The 20,112-nt window shown below is 38.1% G+C and overlaps 2 protein-coding genes across 6 annotated transcripts; both read left to right on the top strand.

Moving 5' to 3' along the window:
* The first annotated feature begins 1,854 nt into the window (after window positions 1-1,854).
* fam76b (family with sequence similarity 76 member B) lies at window positions 1,855-8,598 on the top strand. 4 transcript variants are annotated; one of them, XM_049477405.1, is made up of 10 exons: window positions 1,856-2,141; window positions 3,480-3,544; window positions 4,404-4,458; window positions 4,590-4,745; window positions 4,870-5,033; window positions 5,170-5,220; window positions 5,320-5,397; window positions 5,503-5,638; window positions 6,721-6,822; window positions 7,190-8,598. In XM_049477405.1, the coding sequence occupies exons 1-10, from the start codon at window positions 2,055-2,057 to the stop codon at window positions 7,277-7,279; spliced, it is 984 nt and encodes a 327-aa protein (XP_049333362.1). In that variant the 5' UTR covers window positions 1,856-2,054; the 3' UTR covers window positions 7,280-8,598. The 4 variants fall into 4 exon arrangements, with proteins under 4 accessions (XP_049333356.1, XP_049333362.1, XP_049333372.1 ...); XM_049477415.1 differs by lacking the exon at window positions 5,170-5,220; XM_049477392.1 differs by having other exon boundaries at window positions 5,320-5,638.
* A 4,874-nt stretch (window positions 8,599-13,472) lies between these two features.
* On the top strand, window positions 13,473-19,094 carry cwc15 (CWC15 spliceosome associated protein homolog). Of its 2 annotated transcripts, none has more exons than XM_007235834.4 (7): window positions 13,473-13,570; window positions 15,064-15,204; window positions 15,641-15,747; window positions 15,908-16,005; window positions 17,131-17,238; window positions 18,451-18,596; window positions 18,845-19,094. In XM_007235834.4, exons 2-7 carry the CDS (start codon window positions 15,074-15,076, stop codon window positions 18,972-18,974), a joined length of 720 nt encoding a protein of 239 aa, XP_007235896.3. In that variant the 5' UTR covers window positions 13,473-13,570; window positions 15,064-15,073; the 3' UTR covers window positions 18,975-19,094. The 2 variants fall into 2 exon arrangements, with proteins under 2 accessions (XP_007235896.3, XP_022523125.2); XM_022667404.2 differs by lacking the exon at window positions 13,473-13,570 and adding an exon at window positions 13,662-13,680.
* Window positions 19,095-20,112: the final 1,018 nt, after the last annotated feature.

Raw genomic sequence — 20,112 nt, 5'->3', positions numbered from 1 at the left:
GTGTGTAAAGTCGTGTATTTACTGTGATTACTGGAGGAGAAGTGTGTAAAGTCGTGTATTTACTGTGATTATTGGAGGAGAAGTGTGTAAAGTCGTGTATTTACTGTGATTATTGGAGGAGAAGTGTGTAAAGTTGTGTATTTACTGTGATTATTGGAGGAGAAGTGTGTAAAGTCGTGTATTTACTGTGATTATTAAAAGGAAGTGTGTAAAGTCGTGTATTTACTGTGATTATTGGAGGAGAAGTGTGTAAAGTCCTGTATTTACTGTGATTATTGGAGGAGAAGTGTGTAAAGTCGTGTATTTACTGTGATTATTGGAGGAGAAGTGTGTAAAGTCGTGTATTTACTGTGATTATTGGAGGAGAAGTGTGTAAAGTCGTGTATTTACTGTGATTATTGGAGGAGAAGTGTGTAAAGTCGTGTATTTACTGTGATTATTGGAGGAGAAGTGTGTAAAGTCGTGTATTTACTGTGATTATTAAAAGAGAAGTGTGTAAAGTCGTGTATTTACTGTGATTACTGGAGGAGAAGTGTGTAAAGTCGTGTATTTACTGTGATTATTGGAGGAGAAGTGTGTAAAGTCGTGTATTTACTGTGATTATTAAAAGGAAGTGTGTAAAGTCGTGTATTTACTGTGATTATTGGAGGAGAAGTGTGTAAAGTCGTGTATTTACTGTGATTATTGGAGGAGAAGTGTGTAAAGTCATGTATTTACTGTGATTACTGGAGGAGAAGTGTGTAAAGTCGTGTATTTACTGTGATTATTGGAGGATAAGTGTGTAAAGTTGTGTATTTACTGTGATTATTGGAGGAGAAGTGTGTAAAGTCGTGTATTTACTGTGATTATTGGAGGAGAAGTGTGTAAAGTCGTGTATTTACTGTGATTATTGGAGGATAAGTGTGTAAAGTTGTGTATTTACTGTGATTATTGGAGGAGAAGTGTGTAAAGTCGTGTATTTACTGTGATTATTGGAGGAGAAGTGTGTAAAGTCGTGTATTTACTGTGATTATTGGAGGAGAAGTGTGTAAAGTCGTGTATTTACTGTGATTATTGGAGGAGAAGTGTGTAAAGTCGTGTATTTACTGTGATTATTAAAAGAGAAGTGTGTAAAGTCGTGTATTTACTGTGATTACTGGAGGAGAAGTGTGTAAAGTCGTGTATTTACTGTGATTATTGGAGGAGAAGTGTGTAAAGTCGTGTATTTACTGTGATTATTGGAGGAGAAGTGTGTAAAGTCGTGTATTTACTGTGATTATTGGAGGAGAAGTGTGTAAAGTTGTGTATTTACTGTGATTATTGGAGGAGAAGTGTGTAAAGTCGTGTATTTACTGTGATTATTGGAGGAGAAGTGTGTAAAGTCGTGTATTTACTGTGATTATTGGAGGAGAAGTGTGTAAAGTCCTGTATTTACTGTGATTATTGGAGGAGAAGTGTGTAAAGTCCTGTATTTACTGTGATTATTGGAGGAGAAGTGTGTAAAGTCATGTATTTACTGTGATTACTGGAGGAGAAGTGTGTAAAGTCGTGTATTTACTGTGATTACTGGAGGAGAAGTGTGTAAAGTCGTGTATTTACTGTGATTATTGGAGGAGAAGTGTGTAAAGTCGTGTATTTACTGTGATTATTGGAGAAGAAGGCTGAAGGCTGTAAATCTCCGGCTCTGTTTCTCTGTTCAGGCCTTCCTGTTGTTTTCGGCCTCCACGTCATCACGCACGTAGCCGATCCGTGTACGTCCGTCTAACGTCATGGATAATGGGCGGGGTCATTTAAATGGACGGTCCTGATTGGCTGCCGCCATTCAAATTCAGAAGCCCCGTCCCCTGCCGCTCTCTCCTGATTGGCTGGCAGCTCTTTCCTTTGTGGCCTGGGTCAGTTCCGGTTCGGATCGTAGAGCCGGAGCGGATCATACACTAACCTGCTGAGAGCCGAGTGTGTCCGCGGAGTGTGTTTAACTCAGTGTGTGTCTGAGAGAAAGAGTGTGTGTGAGCGGCTGTGTGTGTTAGTTGTCGGCGCGGTGTGTGTTTTACTGTGTTTATCGCTGTGTGTCCGCCATGGCCACCCCCGCTCTGTACGCGTGCACCAAATGTAACCAGCGGTTCCCTTTCGAGGAGCTCTCCCAGGGACAACAACTCTGTAAGGTGGGGGAGGAGAGAGAGAGGATATTCTGTATAACATCTGAGTCTGTGTTTGTGTATAGTAGGTCTATTGTAGATGTACATCCAGTAGTTGTAGTAGCAGTAGTAATGTTGGTGGGGTTATATTTGTGTGTTTAAACTGTAATGTTGAATTCGTCTGTGTGTGTGTATCATGTAATACAGTTGTGTGTGTGTGTGTGTGGGTGTGTGTGGTGTGTGTTGTGTACTTGTAAGAATGAGGGCAGAGTTACTTGTGAAAGGGTTTATGGGTTTAAGTGGTTCAGAGGTTTACCTGTATGAGTGGTGTAGTTTGTGTGTTCTAAAATGCTTTTAGGGTTCAATGTTTGGTTTTAAAAAGTTTTAGCATATTATGATTAAAAACTGTTAGTGTGTGAGGTTTAAATGATTACAGTTAGTGCAGTTTAAAAGGTTTTGGGGTGTGAGGTTCAAGGGGTTTACTTTGTTAGAAGGGACTTAAGTGGTTTAAATGGTTTTAGGTTGTGATTGTCAAGAGCCTCAAGGTTTTAACCTCCTGTTCTTTGAAGGTTTTAGGGCATTTGGTTTGATGGGCATAAAGGTTTTTATCTTTGGGGTTTAAAGGTTATAGGGTGTGTGCTAAAATGGGCCTTAAGGTTTTAACTATCAGGGTTTAAGTGGTTTTAGGGTTCGAGGGGCCTCAAGGTTTGATTTTAAGGAGATTGAAAGGATTGAATTTTAAGTGGATATTGGGGTTTAAATGGCTTTTGAGGGGCCTAAATGTTTAAGGGCATTTGGTTTGATGGGCCCAAATGTTTTAACCTTTTTTGAGTCTAAAGGTTTTTAGGAAATGTGGTTTGAGAGGCCTAAATCATTTAAGTGACTCACAGTTTTAAAGAGTGAAGTTCAAGGGCCCTAAAAAGATTTTAGTATGTGTAATTTAAGGGGTTAAAAAAGGAGTGGATTTCAAGGGGGCATAAAGTTTTTAACCATTGGGGTTTAAATGGTTCTAAGGTGTGAGCTTCGAGGAGCTTAAAAGATTTTAACCTTTTGAAGAATAAATGGTTTGATGGGCCTAAAAGATGTTTAACTTTGGGGTTTAATTGATTTACATTAAAACTTAAGTAGGGTTAAAATGATTGAGCGTGTGAAATCTGTGGGGTGTAAATGGTGGTTATAGCTGAGACTGTTAACTTGTTGCACTGATGAGAATAAGAATTGAACACACTGACTCCTGGTTGAGTCAGAGCAGATTGATGGAGCAGTGATTGACCAGCAGAGCCAGAGAGAGTAAGTGTGGGTGTTTTCACATCAAAATCTAAATCACGAAATCATACGTTCTTTGTGTTTGTGACTTTCTTGCAGGAGTGCCGTATTGCGCATCCCATTGTAAAATGCACCTACTGCAGGACCGAGTTTCAGCAGGAGAGGTAACAAACGTTTTATTAAAGGGGGCAAACATACTGGTACTATATTAGTACTTGTAAATCCACTATAATTTATGTAATACCATTCCAATCCAGACTAGCTAATAGCATCAAGTTTGAAGGTGAAGGTTTGGTTGCACACTGCATTCATCAGTCTTTCGTCAGCAGCATGGATAAATTATTCAAAGATTATAGTGTATTTTGTGTCTGACTGCACATGCTAAACTGCAGCAGTCATACCACAATAGTTTAATACAGATAAGTGTAGTATCACTCCACTATACTAAACATATCGCCTATCCCCTATTTGGAACATCCAGAGCATGGGTCACTTTGCTCACTGTCTTTCTAAGCTGGAATAAACAACTCTAACATGGCAAATGTCAGTATCCCATGATTTTTGCCATGCCACCTGGAAGCTAAACAGTGCTTTACTGACCTATGAGATATGTGTATGTAATTGGTCTCCTGCATCAAATGTGGATTCTAGCCAGACACTGCCAGTCACGATCATTACCCCCCTGCTGTCCGCTGTGGGTGGGAATGTGTTCTATATTAAGTACCCACACAGTTTTGAAAATAGAATGTCCCATTCATTTGGGACACACCATCAAGTCTTGCACAAACTTCACAAATCCAATATGCTTTAATATTATCTTGCTGGCCTAATTTTTATCCGCTCTCAGAGGGTAATGCTTTAAAATTTCTACGGAGATGGATTACCTAAGCTGTCCTCAGAGCCAGTTCATGATCAGAACACAGGAATATCAGACAGCTTTTGCAGTAGTAATGGTAGTTATTGCTTTGGTGATGTTCTTTGCCTGAAGTATTTTTTTAATTATATGTTTTTGTTTTGTTTCAGCAAAACCAACACCATTTGCAAGAAATGCGCACAAAACGTCAAACAGTTTGGAACGGTAAGTGTGTCTGTGTGAAAGAGAGAGAGATAGATGATTGGGATGAGTGTGTGTGTATCAAAGAGCAAATTCTGTTTGAGATGAGACACTTGTATCTGATGAGTATAGGGATGTTTGTGTGTATTTCGCAGCCGAAGCCGTGTCAGTACTGTAACATCATTGCTGCTTTTATCGGGACAAAGTGCCAGCGCTGTACAAACTCCGAGAAGAAATATGGCCCACCCCAGACCTGCGAACAGTGCAAACAGCAGTGTGCCTTCGACAGGAAAGAGGAGGGGCGTAGAAAGGTAACCAACATGCACATCACTCTTCTGCAAAAAAAAAATCTCAATTTTGCATGTTTTTATTTTCTCGTTATCAATATTTAGGTGATTGTAAAATGGTCATTGGATAATATGTGTAATCTTTTAGGTGGATGGTAAGCTGCTGTGTTGGCTCTGCACTCTGTCGTATCGGCGTGTTCTTCAAAAAACTAAAGAACAAAGGAAAGGCCTTGGCTCCTCCCACTCCAACACATCATCGCTTAGTGACAAAGAGCATCGACATCATCATCGACACAGCAGCTCTCACCACAAGTAAGTCCCTCGTTCTTTTATTTATCTTTCACATGCACACACCGCTTCTTGCATAGAGACGATACGATGATGATGATCAATATAGTGTAGAGTTAGTGTAGTACAGGCAGTCCAAATGAAGGTGTGTGTGTTGCAGGCTAAGTGGCAGTCTGAGTCCAGAGCAGGAGCAGCGCCTGTGGGATCAGAGGTATATACATGTGTATATACAGGTTGCTGATATTGATGTTGCTGTCGTATTTTTTTAGGGTGTGGATTAAAGTGATGTCTTCTTTTTTTTTGTCCATAGCCATAAATCCTCCTCAATCCAGAAGGAAACTCCAAAGAAGAAACCCAAACTAGAGCTCAAACCATCCAACGGAGACAGGTACGCACACCTGAGAGAGCGAGAGACGGAGTACTCAGATATGAGCTCTTTAAGCAAAGTGACGCCTTTCTCTCTGTCTCTCTCTCGCTCTCTCTCGGTCTGCAGTAGTTCTGTCGCTCAATCGATGGACTCTGGAGGAACCGATAATTTTATCCTCATCAGTCAGCTGAAAGAGGAAGTGATGTCACTGAAGCGTATGCTGCAGCAGAGGGACCAGACCATTCTTGAGAAAGACAGGAAGGTAAGTAAACGCACACAATCTTAATGTTTCACAGCTTCTGACACAATGTGAACTACAGGTGGTGCTGTAGGGTTTTGCTGTAGAATCATGTTTGTGTTTTGATTTAAGTTCATGAGCCATATCATAAAATAGTGGGTGCTAAGTTCGCCGTCCACCACCCTGGGAGTGTTTGCTCACTGCCATGGATGGTTTAAATGTGCAATCAGATTTCATCTTATTGCTGTACAATGGCTATGAAGGGTAATCTCAGCCCTTAAGTGGAAATTAGAACACTAACTCTAAACAACTGCTTGTGTTTAGACTTTGTTCGTCTTCATGTTTATGGAAATTAGTGACAGTCTGAGGTTCAGTGTTTGTTAGCAACACTAACCTAGCTTCTCTTGTCCCAAAATAAGTAAACACGCAGAACCTTTATTGGCCATATCTAGGTTTAGAGATCAGTCTTGTTCATTTGATTTTTTTTTTTTGGTAGTTTGATTTCCCCCAAAGCTAAACTGTAATAAAATGCATGTGTATAGTTTTGCTATACCTTAGCTTAGAGTTAGGAGACACTAAAACCATTGTAATCATTCTTGGTAAACCTTCCACTGGTGGTCAGGAGATCGCAGCTTCGAATCCCGTTCATGCAGCTTGTGATTCCCCCCCACATCACTCCAAAGGGTGATGTTGCTCAGCACAAGACGCCTGTTGAGCTGATTTATCAGAACTGAGTTGCTGCACTTTCCTCAGAGTGCGCTTTGATGCTACTTGCCAATGCTGCTTCAGTCTGACTTCGCATGAATCGGAAGAGGCATGTGCCAGTCATTACCCTCCTGGTGTTGGGGAATCACTGGTAATAGGGGGAGTCCTAATGAGTGGGTAATTGGCTGTGTAGATTGGGGAGAAAATGGAAATAAAGAAAAATAAATAAAATTAATGAAAAAATGTATTCTCAATTTTTTATTTTATTTTTCACTTGCTATGTGTCGCTAATTGTGATGTTGCCACCTCTCATTGAAAATAAGGGGCATTTGGTGGCTTTGCTTCCTTTGGCAGAGGTGTGCTCTCAGTTTTTCTCATTGGCATTTTGTTTTTGTGTTCAGTTGACTGAGCTGAAGGCTGATTTTCAGTATCAGGAGTCCAACATGCGTGTGAAGATGAACAACATGGAGAAGGCACACAAAGAGGCCATGGAGCAACAGCAGGTTAGACACCTTTACACTCACTGCCACCAGCTTTCCTTAGGGGATAGGGTTATGGGATATGGTTGTGATCGGCAACATGTGGCTAGAATTGTCCCTAAAATACAAACAAGCAGAAAACGCATCCATGTTCATGTTGTAGGTCAGTTAAATCTTGTTTAAACTTCAATGGGACATGGTATATTGTTTCCTGTCACATGACCCAACATGCCCATGTAGAATGCGTACTTGTGAGAATTGACCAAATGACTGAATTATAGGTCATACCAGAGCAGTCTGCCACTTAGAATTTTAGTTTTATTATCATGTGTTATCATGTTGTCTGCAATGTATTTTGTTATTAATGTTGATTTTATTTCCTGTGTTTCAGTCTAAGAACAGAGAGCTGCTGAAGCAGGTCGCTGCTCTCTCTAAAGGCAAAAAACTTGACCGTAGTAGCAGCTCCCTGCTGCTACCATAGCAAACCCCTTATCCCCCCACGTGTGTCATCACTGTGAGGAAGCGAAGGCCACCCTCCCCTCCGGCTGTTTTTTTTCCTCTCTGTATTATTATTATTTTTGAACACTTTGTTGTTTCATCTTTTCATCTGCTTTCTTCAATCTGTTTTCGTCTTTTACTTTAAATCTGTGTTTTGGGTGTTTTCACACCTATAGTTAATTTGCTCTGGTCCGAAAGAGTTAAAGAGTTAACTTGGAGCGTCTTGGTTTTGGTCCTGTGTTTCAGACTAGTTTGTATTTTAGTGCGGTCAGCTCATCGGAGTGTACTGATTACTCTTCACACCTGTCGAAACAATCTGCACCAAGACTGCCAACGAACCGGAGTCCATTTTAACCGGACCAAATAGTGCTGGTGTGAGAACACTTATTTTTGTTTTAATTTTTTTTCTCCTCCTTATCTTTTACCCTTTCTTGATCTTTATAGTCTCTTTTTAAAGAAAGCTCTCTATTTATTCAATTTTTACTTAAGCTTTCTTTTACTCTCCTTTATTTTTCCCCTTTTTCATCTTCATCTTATGATGTCATTTATGCAGCCGCTGCTTTAGTTTTGTGTCTATTGTTTCAATGTTATTTTAAACTGACTTTTGACCTTTTGGACTCCATGATGGACGCGGTCAGGCCAGAATTTGGCCCTAAAGCTCATATGCAAAATGTAAGCAGAATGCTTGAGGAACGTTTGGGGAATGTTTTCTGGACGCTGCAGGAGACGTTCCGAAATGAACATCGGAAACATTGGCGGGATTTTATAAACAACGATTTTATAGTTTTATCTTCAGCACAAACACAAACATCTCTTTCTTTTTTTTTTTCCCCTTCTCTCTCTTTCTAGATCTCTCTTTCTATATCTCCATCTGTCTCTTTCTCTCTCTGGTGGATGATTGTGTTACTGCATGTTTCACTGCTGTGTTGATGAGTGTGTATTTTGTATTTTTTAACTGATGATTATAATCATGATTATTATTCTGTTGTGTTTGACTTTCTGTTAAACGCGTGCGTGCGTGAGAGCGAGCAAGTGTGCTAGTGAGAGAATCTGTCATACACTCCACATTATAGAAATCTTTTTCTTTCTCTTCTATTCCCCTTTCTCTCTCTTTCTTTCTACCCTTCTCCTCCTCTTTCTCTCTCCTCTATTTCTCTTTCTCTCCTCCCTCTCCTTTTCTTTCTATCCACCCATCTATCTATTATGAAATTCTTTGTACTGTGATCACACTTTTGTACATTTATTTTTCCCCCCCCCAAGAGGACAGACGTTTCAGGAATAATAAATTTAGTAAAACCCTGACCGTGTGTGCGAGTCTGTGATTTCTGTTTAATTCCTTTGTGTTTTATTTATTTAAGCAGAAGATTCCAGAATGTCTAATAAGTCTAATGTAGCTTTAGCTAACAAGGAGTGGAGGTTTAAAGAAAGGGGTACACATGAAGGTTAAACGACTCCTTTTAACATTATTGTTTCGAAGTGGCAAACTGTTTTAGTGACTAGAATAATTATTAGAAAAACAACAGTAGTCTTAATTTATAACCTGTAAGAGAATCATTATCAGTCTGTAAAGCTTGGGTTGTGTTAATTCCAGCGCTGGAGCACCAGATCCCTGCAGAGTTCTGTATTTTATTTTTTTCAGGCGCAATCCAACCTTATTCAACTCTCTTACTGATTGCCAGGTTTAGCAGGTCTGTTGGAGGAGGAAAACCTGCGAAATTTTCTAAACTCCAGCCTCCATAGCCCACTCCAGCGTATTTATGGGATTGTCCTGCTCTTTTTTAGAAAAATGTAACAAATGATGTATTGCTCCGTTCAGGAGAACGGGTTCCCTAGTGGAAGCTTGCAGTTGTTCATTAGTCGGGAGATGTAAAGGTAGGAAGTAAGCATTTTTAGGCTAACTAATATTATTCCTGCGCATGTTTTAACCCAGTTGGACCTCGCTTGTGTAGTTTTGCACTTAAAACAGACCGAGATATATCTGTTGCCAGGCAGAGAAAACTTTTATCCAATTAAATGGCAGTTTAGCTTTGACCACAGCATTGGAAAAATTTAATTCTGCACACTAAAAAGTAAAGCATAGCAGAATCCCAGATAATGAGGCAGAGTAAACCCGTTTTCCCCACATCCTGTTGAGTTTTTTAGGGATGATTTATAAATGTGAAATACAAAGATTTATATAAAATAATATTTCAAATCTAAAAAGGTAACAGTTGATAAGCAGTTCATACCACATTTTCCAGTTCTGATTTATGAAAACATCCTCGAGCCAAGCTGTTATTTTCGTATGGCTATTAAATGGTAAAATAGTAAATGCTCCTGTATGTTTAAAAAGGGATGGATGGATGCGGTCGAATTATGAAAATCATACTTTATACTAAAACTGAGGGAGGGCAGACTCACTGTCCTAGTTCTGTTATAAAGAGAGCTGGTGCAGAACTGCGCCACCTGCTGGCTGCTCAACCATCATTTTTGTCTTTATCTAGGACTAATACACACATATCATCTACCAGAACAAAGGGTTCTCTGGAGACTGGATTGTCTCTAATTTACTGTCAGTTGTTGTCAGATTTATTTCCTCCCTGTAAAACAGATCAGTGTCAGTGAGTTAAAGCTAAACCCCCTTTAAACTCGCTCAGCTCCAGCACTTAATGAGATTTATTTTATTGAGCTGTTTGTTAAATATAGATTCCCTTACAGCAGAACACAGCAGAAGCAGTGGGAACAGTCCATCCATTCCAACCCCCACCCATCAACTAATAATGTAGTAACAACTGTAGTTACAACGATTATAAGAATTAAATACACACCAGAATAAACTAAACAAAAGTATAAGCATAGTAAATATTATACAGGAATAGAACATTAATATAGAATGTTTATATGCATTGAAGGATGTGATGGGAGATAATCACACCTTCACACTATTTCCAGTGGTTTCATACCTTTATATATAAATACAGTAAGGGAAATAATTATCCCTTTCTGATTTTGTATATTTGCCCGCTGACAAAGACATGAAGAGTGTATAATTTAGGGGAAGGTTAATTTTAACAATGAGAGATAGAATGTCAAAATAAAATCCAGAAAATCACACTATATTAGCCATGTATTCCATTAAGAATTTTGGCACCTACAGACCAGTTAGACGCTCCTAATTAACTCGTTACCTGCATTAAAGACAGCTGTCCTTAATTGTCACCTGTATAAAGGACTTCTGTCTACAGACTCAATTAATCATTCAGACTGTAACCTCTACAACATGGGCAAGACCAAAGAGTTTCTAAGTATGTCAGGGACAAGATGCATGAGGCTGGAATGGGCTACAAAATCATAAGTAGTATGCTGGGTGAGAGGGAGATAACTGCTGGTGCAAAAATTAGTACAAAAATTGAAGAAATATGGAACATTAAGGACACAGGGCTGAGCAACATTATGATAAAAAACTTGTTGCCCTGACAGACTAGAGATGGACAACAAACTGTTAACCGCACACTGATGACGTAATGATATTAATAAATTACATACAATTGCATTGGTCATATTGACTTACATGTCTTGTACATAAATGTATAACTGTTTGGATGAAGTTTGTGTTGGGTTAGGGGAGGAGACACCCAAAACACTTGAGCAAAAATTCTGAACAGAATCTGCTTATTGGAGTGACCCAGTCAGAGCATACCTGTCAAGTTTTAGATTTAAAAATAAGGGATATTTTCCTCTGTACGCTTAAAGCCGTCCCACCAGCCCAACGAAGGTTCAGTATCCCTTACATTTTAAGACAGGTTTACAAAAAATCTAAAATAACCACAAGTGAACCACTTACACACTACAATTAGATTATCAGAATCTGAAATGTTGTGGACATTCCTACATATGTCATTCTTTTAATACAGCCAAATTAAAAACCCTTTTCTATATATTTTTTAAGAAATTAAGATTTCATGTCTTTTTTGTAATAAATGCACTCTTTTATATGATATATTTTTTATATATTTAATGGATTTAAAATTGAACAAAGGGTGCACAAATTCTGCAAAATTACTGTTGGTGACCTAAAAATAGTATCATGAGCTTTTACTAAAAGGACATGGACCAGATATGTTTCATCAGTAAAAATTAGTCCTAAGGGGCCTACACAATAAATTTTAATTAATACTTCTTCCTTTTGATCACTCCACCCCTGATTAGTTCAGTTAATTTCGGTTCTCTCCACATTTCTAGTTAAACTGAGTCACAAGCTGTATTTTTTTATTTTAAAAGGTTTAATCTGTGTGTTTTATTTTGGAGACGAGTATTTCTAAGCAGCTATCAGAAAAATATCATCACAGTTTACATGATTAGCCTACCGTTACCTTTCTTTTAGAAAAATCGCTGAATATCCAGATATGTTTTAACATCAGCAGCTCCGACTAGCTGCCTGAACTCACAGCGACGGAGGGGGCTTCCCCACACTGACCCTCCTTTGCAAGCTGATTGGCTGTTTCTCCTGAAAGGCGGGCTTTCTCCTTGAATCGGCTCCACGATTGGTTAAGAGACACAGAGCGGTCAGTGCCCTGTCTCCTCAATAATATATATATTTTTATTTTAATAGAATACGGGAAATTTACGGGAAAATACTAATACGGGAGGACGGCGGGAAAGAGGAGTAAAATACGGTAGTTTCCCGGCCAAAACGGGAGACTTGACAGGTATGAGTCAGAGCCCCAGATTTCAGATGCTACGGATTGACTTGGAGAGAGACACTTGACACATCCAAGGAATATAACAGAGCTAAAGCACTTCTGCCAAGAAGAATGGGCTAAAATTCCTTCTGAATTATGTGATTTGGAGGGGGGTGGGGATCAACCAGTGATTACTAGGGTTCACTTACTGTCCAATGCCACTTTGAGCGTTGATATATATAATATATATCAATATATTTGACATTTTTAGATGGATGGATGGATGGATTGATGAATGGATAGTTAGTTTATTGATCCCAGAGGGAAATTCTGTACATCCAGTAGCCGTTATACACAGTACACCGAAGTTCCAAAAGAAGAAAACAATAAAATGATACATATAAAAATGTGTAAATATGTAACCAGTGGACAATAAATAAACTAGTAGTGCAGAATAGGGTAAAACAGTAAAAATAATGTAATAGTGCATCTCAGAGGGTGTGTCTGCAGAGATGGTTGTGTGTCCATAGAGTGACCAGAGTTGCCGGAATGAAAAAGTGTCACAGAGTCTTTAGTTTGCTGTGGTGAGAGGAGTTGAACAGTCTTATGGCCTGAGAGACAAAAGTCTGTTTGTGGAGCAGGACTGGGACAGCATGGGACAGCGTGCCTGGTGATGATGCTGTACAGAGGATGGTGAACATTGTCCATGATGTTCAGCAGCTTGGTTTTGACATTTTTTTGCTGAAAACCATGGAATTCCAAAAGGTTCACATACTTTTTTATATTATAATAATTTTTAATAGTAATTATTAAATATGATTATAATATATTATAATGATTATAAAGATGATTATAATATAAATCATAATCATTAATAGTTACATTAATGATATTGAGAAAAATAATTTAAAAAATTCCCACAGCTCTATTTATTTTAAATTAGTTTGAGAGTAGTTTGCAAGTGTGAGAAACTCACTGTAGAGTTTCTTAGAAGGAAAACTGTCAGTAATATCTAATCTGATGTGAATGTGTATGTAACACATGTGGGCTTTCAGTGTCTCCATAATTGTGTGATTTATAAAACTTGATTTAATGTTTTGTTCTGTTTGTTTTATTTCAGTTTTATTTTCTGAGTGAACATATAATCCCTGTTAGTATACTAACAGTGGCAGCTGGCTAACAACCCTGATTTTATTCTATAATTATTGCCTTAAACAACAACCTAATAACTGGTATTTTAACATCATAATCAGGTGAGAACTAGTCATATAGAATTTAAAATCACTGAATTTTTATATGGAATTTAAATCACTTAATTGTGCAAACTATTATGTCCTTTAGTGATGGATGTTCACTATGTGTCATTTAGGGACTTAATGAGTTAAAAAGTGAGGGAGAGAGAGCTGTGAGAAACTTTACACAGATTTTAAAGGTTCTGTAACACATATTTACATCACCATGGGCTCTCCTGGGTTAAGTGAGCATGCTAAACCTGGCCTTTAGCTGTGGGATTTCACTGGACTCTTTTGTTTCCTGGAGCGTTTGTCCATAGCAGGCTGCCGTAGCAAAGCCGCGAGGGCTGCCGGGATATCGTAGGTCTGCGTGAGGCGACGGTGAGACATTTTTACATTTATTTATTTGTTTAAAATGAACAGATTAGAAATATGAAACGCGGGCTGCGACTCAGCTCAGTCTACAGGTTTCTGTGGTGAGCGGTAGGAGGGTAAATTTCAGAGCTTTGCTTTAAAAAGACGCGGTTTTGTTGACTGTTTGTGTTTCGACTGGAGGCTGGGTGGATTAAAGTGTGAAAAGCGAGTTTACGTGAACCAGTTCAGGTTCCATTAGGGCGGTAAAACATGTTCTGGAAGACTCGCTTATTTTAAGAGGAGGGCCGTGGCTTGTTTTTGTTGCCTAGCTAGGGTTAGATATGTAGCTTAGTCAGATTTTTGTTTGTGTGTGTGTGACTCCTGTGTTATGTTCATCTGTAACAAAAAAAAAACCGTCCTGAAGCAAGTCAACAGTTCACAGTGTACGTGTGAGCTAACTTTTACACATGGTGGCGGTAGTTTCACACACCATTGCTGTATCTAAGACTCCCGAAGTAAACAACAGGAGATCCCTCCTACATACATTCATAACAGATCATCATTTGGACACAGCGTGATGTTATGTCCAAATTAGACAGCAATCTTAAAGTCATTAGATTTTAGTAGGGGAAAAAGGTGTCATACTATTGCTTCACAATATTGGAAAAAAATGTTGCAGTATATATTGCAAAATAAACAATATATATTATTTTTTGCCAATTTTTGTCCAGAGTAAGTGGTCCAATATATCCATATATTAATAATGCCATCTGTGTAACAGAACAGTGGGTATTTCCTATTTTGCAAAAAGTAACCTTACTTGAATGGTTTAATTAGTCTTACATGACATTGCATCTCCCACATTGTGAGTACTGTGTGATAATGCTGAAATTATATATTATTATATATTAGGGCATGTTTTTATAGTTCTTTTAGGTGATGTAAAGGGGCTTCTATAAATAAAGCGTACATGATGATTTTTTTTTTTAACACAGATATTTTTGATTATGCTGACATTTGTAGGGATGCACTAATGTGGTGAATTCTGGACTGATGCTGATATCCGATATTACACAATTACATATTCCAGTGCTTATATACACATTCATAACTTACAGAGAGACTAGACACCCAACTGGGACTTTATAGATTTAAAACTAATAAAAATAAATAAAAATGAGCTTAAATCAATTCATTTTAGAGTAATGCAACTAGCGTTGCTCTGACCTTTTCCGGCATGCAATAAATACTTCAGGAAATATCAGTTTGAAATACTGGCCATACCAAGTGATGTGCAATTATGTCGAATTATATTGGTATCAGCCAGTAATTGTTGTTTTTTTATTTTTATTTTTTTAAATAAAAAAAGCTAGACCATCAACCTAGTACAGTAGCCCTGCCTACAGGTGCTCTATTTCCATCTCAGTTGTTATTAAACATTCAGAGCTGAAAAGCAGGTACTGTCCTTGTAGTGTCTGTATTGTTGTTGATTTGATCTGTGTATTTATGTTCTCCTGCAGGTGACCCAGGATGACCACAGCAGCGCGGCCAACGTTTGAGCCCGCCAGAGGGGGGCGGGGAAAAGGAGAGGGTGATTTGAGTGCGCTCTCTAAACAGTACTCTAGCAGAGACCTGCCTGGACATACCAAAATCAAATACAGGTGAGCTCCTTTGTTCTGAACATACAGCCCTCATTTTTAAAGGGTTTTTAAATTCAGAATGATCTATGTGCTGATAAGCATTTTAGCTTAAAAATAATCTTCGTCCGCAATAACCCACCTAAAAATACATATCACGTGACCGGTTATGTGCATCATTCACTATAATAGTAACCCCATTCTGTCAGTGTAAAAACCAATAGTCATAGTGCCATCATACATTCCACACCTAAGGTAGTAATTGTACTTTTTACTTATTTATTTCTCTTACATTTAAATTTAAGTTACAGGTGAATGTTTCATTTATATTATATGGCCAAACAAAGTGAACACATGTAAACAGTGATTTGTCTGGGTCTAGGTGCTGTATTAGACACTGATTGTGTTTAATGGATTGCGATTTAAGTATGTGTGTGTGTGTGTGTGTTGTGTCTTTTAGGCAGCCCACACAGGATGCTCCTGAGGAGATCCGCAACCGTGACTTCAGGCGTGAGCTGGAGGAGAGAGAAAGAGTCGCAGTGAAGGGCAGAGAGAGAGGAGCCAGGGGTAAGGGAGAATGTGTGTTTTTGTGTGTGTGTGTGTGTGTAACAGATGTTTAAAAATGCAGTCTGATAATCCGGCATTCTATGTAAACTATTGTAATATAAGTAAAATATACACACACTCTGTATCTGACTGTAACAGGAGTTTTTGTTTTGCCTTGTAGAGCATACCACATCCTCTTCCTCATCTTCATCCTCCAAACGACCAAGACTTGATCAGATTCCCGCAGCTAATCTTGATGCAGATGACCCGCTTACAGATGTATGTATTCTGTGTGTGAAGTATATGCATGGAGAGTACGGGATGCATAGCATTTTTAAAACAAAGTTAAAACAAAACTAGTTCCAGACATTAGACACTTTTTATTACAGTAGTATTGTGGAAGGAAGCTAAGAAAACTTTTAAACTGGAGATTAACATTTCTGTTAGCATACCTTTATGGGAATTGGTTTGTTTTACCTGGTTGATTTAAAGGCACAGAATGTGATTTTTATATACTTTTTTGTAAAATTAATTGAATGTTTCCTTATGGTTTACTAGTTTACTGTTGTTGGTGTTTCACGTTAAAATGTTAAAATACACACAGTGAGAGACGTGAGGCTAAGGAACAGCCAAAAAGTAACATTTCTGACAAAGAAAAACCAACAAAAAGATTTTAGATCAGGCAAGACAAATGCAAATTCTGCTGAGGCCCATGGAAGGTGGAGAGCCCTAAGAATATTGAAAGGCATGGCAATAAGGCATAAGGATGTTGCTCTTTGCTTCTTGATGGGTGGAAAACGTACATTTGCTGTTTTACAAAAATAGGTCACTATTATTTTGTGCGGTTTGTCAATATTTGAGAACCCAGTATTGTTACTTTCATATAAATTTGGTGGGTGGGGCTTCTAAGAGACTATCAAGGAGGGGTGTCTCTCCAGAACTGTACATAGTACAGACATTTTAACCAATTGTAAAGTGGGAAACTAGAGAATGTGCTAGTTAGCATGCATATCAGGCTAACTGGGGGATGCATTAGACTGACATGAGGGCACATTGTGCTTCTGCTAGACATATAGGGCTAGATAGTGACATGTTAGTCAGGTAGAAGGTATGTTTGTGGATGTTATGTAGTTCACTAAGTTCACAAACACAAGTTTCGTAATGGTTGTGCAACTCGAGTGGTGGCTATATTAGTCGGAGAGTATGTGTGAAAGTGTGAAAGACTGAGTGACTTATGCAGACTGATTTGATAATGGTGGTTTGTGGGTAAACTGTCCTTGTCTGACACTTGAGTAATGTTTCTTTACATCACTGCTTTCTCTCTATCTGTTTATCTCTGTCTTCACACTTTCCATGTTTAATGGTTGTTAATATAAATAATAATTCTAAATGTGTGTGTTTTAGGACGAGGATGACTCTGATTCCGACTCTGACAGTGATGACGACACTGCCGCCCTGCTGGCTGAACTGGAGAAAATCAAGAAGGAAAGAGCAGAAGAGCAGGAAAAGAAGGTGAGACTCACTGGCAAGTCAGAATGCTCACAAACTTCATTCAGTAGACGATATAGTTGATATATTCATACTACAAAAAAAAGATGCCTGCCAGTGAACATAAACACTGTGGTCACAAGTATTGAGACACCAGGGGCCTCATGTACTGAAGGTGCGTACGTACAAAAACATTGCGTATGCCATATTTCACGCTAATGTACTCAATGTGACTTGAATGTAGAGTGTGCGTTCCCCCACGGCACTTTCATTTCAGGCATATGTATGTTTCTAATGTGTTTTTGTCATTTGGCAACACTGAGTAGCGATGCGTTAAAATTATAATTATGTAAGCCATTATTGATTAAAATCTGTAAATTAGTCAGACAATTTCATTATCTTACTGAAATAATCATTCATCTTCTATTCACTAGATTATATAAACTATAGCTGGGCGATTAATCGATTTTATCTATTCATTCGAATTTACAGTTAAGGACGATGTGTTTTTATAAAAATCGATTTTCTCTGAGTTTTTGTTTTTACGTGCGGACATTATTTAGCTTTCTGACAAAGTTTTAGTAGAAAGTCCACACAAGTCTCAGTCTTATGTGGCCTCTGCTCAGTTTCTTGTGATTTCTGTATTTCCAGCACCAACTTGTATGTTTTTAATTTTATTTTGAGTTGTAGGTTGAGTTGTAGGCCTGCTCATGTATTGTGTCTTCTGAAATCAACGGTATTAAAAAAAAGACCTAAATCATTTTTTTTTTTTTGTGATTAATTGTATCTACTGCCCAGGCTTTGTACTAGATTTTGGACTAGTACAGTAGTGGATTGCTGTAAGGATTTGATTGCATTCAGGGATAAGAGTGTTATTGAGTTAGGACATTGGATGCCCATTGGATGCCCATCAGCCCATCTTATCCACAACTCCCCAACTTCTAAAATAATTGGATGGAGTTCCATTATGGTGCCAGTAGATTTATGTTTATATGCTCCAGAGAATCCTGTGATATGGCAGTATTTCTCTGCATGTACTAGACAAGCTGTGTGCGCACTTGTTTCAGCAAAGGGTACAAATGAATCTTATTAAATTAACTAATATTTGAACAGTAGTATATTTTTGATTAATCCACCTAGTTGGCCTACAGCAGTTTCGCCCCACACATTTATCTTAAAAGAGTTAAACTCTACAGTATATGACGTGTGTCTTTGTGTGTGTCTGTTTATTTTTAGGAGCGAGAGCAGAAGGCTGAAGAGGAGAGGATCAGAATGGAAAATATTCTCAGTGGGAATCCACTACTGAACCTTGCCGGACAACAACAACAGCAGCAACAGCAGCAACACACACAGAGCCAAAGCAGCTTCAGCGTTAAACGCAGGTACGTACGCATGTAAACACACATACACATATTTTAACAGGCAGTCAATGAAGAGAAAGCAGCAATTAATTGTTGCTTGAGTATTGCTTAATTGTTTGAACATTTCATATATACATATAATCTTTGAAATGTTGTGCCTTTCAGTAAGAGTTGTGACCATGCCTGCTCTTTAAAGCATGTGATCACATACGTAAGATCTCCATCATACTGAAGTGTGTGTGTGTGTGTGTGTGTCTGTGTGTTTCTAGGTGGGACGATGATGTGGTGTTTAAGAACTGCGCTAAAGGAGTGGATGAATCTCGGAAGGAAAAGCGATTCATTAACGACACGCTGCGCTCAGAGTTCCACAAAAAATTTATGGAGAAATACGTCAAATAGAATTCAGTAGAGTTCAATGAAATTAAAGTGACTAAGTGTTTATTGTTTTTGCAGATTTTTTGTTTTTACCCTGATTCACCTCCTGCTGTGTGTAATTAAAGGTTTTCTTTTGTTTCTCAATTGTGTGTATGTCTGTCATTTTTCTTCATCTTAATTTTATAAATATTCATTATATTATTAATAAATATTTCCACTTATTATATAAATGATTATTAATCATTTAATTGCTTATTAGAGCTTCTTAGACTTATTAAATTTTGTCCCAGTAATCAGCAGCCATGGGTTCCCTTAAGAAAACACAATGCAGGAGAAGACTCTAATAAGACAGTTTAGTATTTTCAGCTTAGTATTTTAGCTATTTTCTCTGCATAATATAATTAGGTAACTGTAGTTAACAAAGAATGGTGGAGATCAGGTTGAGGTCTGGAAGACAAAGAAAAGTTGCAGAGCAAGCTGATTGTAGGATTTCTAAAAATGAAAATCAATACCCTTGTTTAACTGTGGAGACTCTAGAGTGGTGGTGCATTTATTCTACTGTGCATCAACACTTGGAACAAATTTGACATTGCTGTAATAATCCTTTGCAATCGAAAACCAAATATTCTCTTTCATCAATAATCAGGGTGGTTAGCCACATGGACTGACTGCTCTTTCTTTGCCTCTATACTGAGTTTGATACACATGACTACTGAGGCAACGTTTCTTCAATTTAAATTGGTTGAACATGTGATTTCTATCTTGCCCGCACTTAGTGTTCTGGGGTTTACCTCTTTATTTTGAGCTTTATACTCTTGAGTTCAGCATTTAATTTTTTTAGTTATATTCTCACACTGGAGCTTAGCATTTTTTTATTTTAATGTCTCACTTTATAGCTTTAGCATTTTATTTGTAGTGGGAGTTTTATTTTTTTTAGTTCAGACTAAATTTGGAATATACCGATTTATGTTTAAATTTTTTTTAATGTGAGAATAAAATCAAGAGGACAATGGATGATCACAAGCCATCAAACCAATCTGAACTGCTTGAATTTTTGTAACAGGAGTGGCATAAAGTTATTCAAAAGCAGTGTGTAAGACTGGTGGAGGAGAACATGCCAAGATGCATGAAAAGTGTGATTAAAAACCACGGTTATTCCACC

The sequence above is a fragment of the Astyanax mexicanus genome, chromosome 1 (assembly GCF_023375975.1).
Source record: "Astyanax mexicanus isolate ESR-SI-001 chromosome 1, AstMex3_surface, whole genome shotgun sequence".
In the NCBI taxonomy this organism is placed as follows: Eukaryota; Metazoa; Chordata; class Actinopteri; order Characiformes; family Acestrorhamphidae; genus Astyanax; species Astyanax mexicanus.
This window is presented reverse-complemented; position numbering and strand designations above follow the sequence as displayed.

Coding starts and splice junctions, on each gene's coding strand:
- fam76b (XM_049477392.1), top strand. CDS start 2,055: ATGGCCACCCCCGCTCTGTACGCGTGCACCAAATGTAACCAGCGGTTC. Junction 4,459..4,589: donor ACGTCAAACAGTTTGGAACG/GTAAGTGTGTCT, acceptor TGTATTTCGCAG/CCGAAGCCGTGTCAGTACTG. Junction 4,746..4,869: donor AAGAGGAGGGGCGTAGAAAG/GTAACCAACATG, acceptor GTAATCTTTTAG/GTGGATGGTAAGCTGCTGTG.
- cwc15 (XM_007235834.4), top strand. CDS start 15,074: ATGACCACAGCAGCGCGGCCAACGTTTGAGCCCGCCAGAGGGGGGCGG. Junction 17,239..18,450: donor CAGAAGAGCAGGAAAAGAAG/GTGAGACTCACT, acceptor GTTTATTTTTAG/GAGCGAGAGCAGAAGGCTGA. Junction 18,597..18,844: donor AGCTTCAGCGTTAAACGCAG/GTACGTACGCAT, acceptor GTGTGTTTCTAG/GTGGGACGATGATGTGGTGT.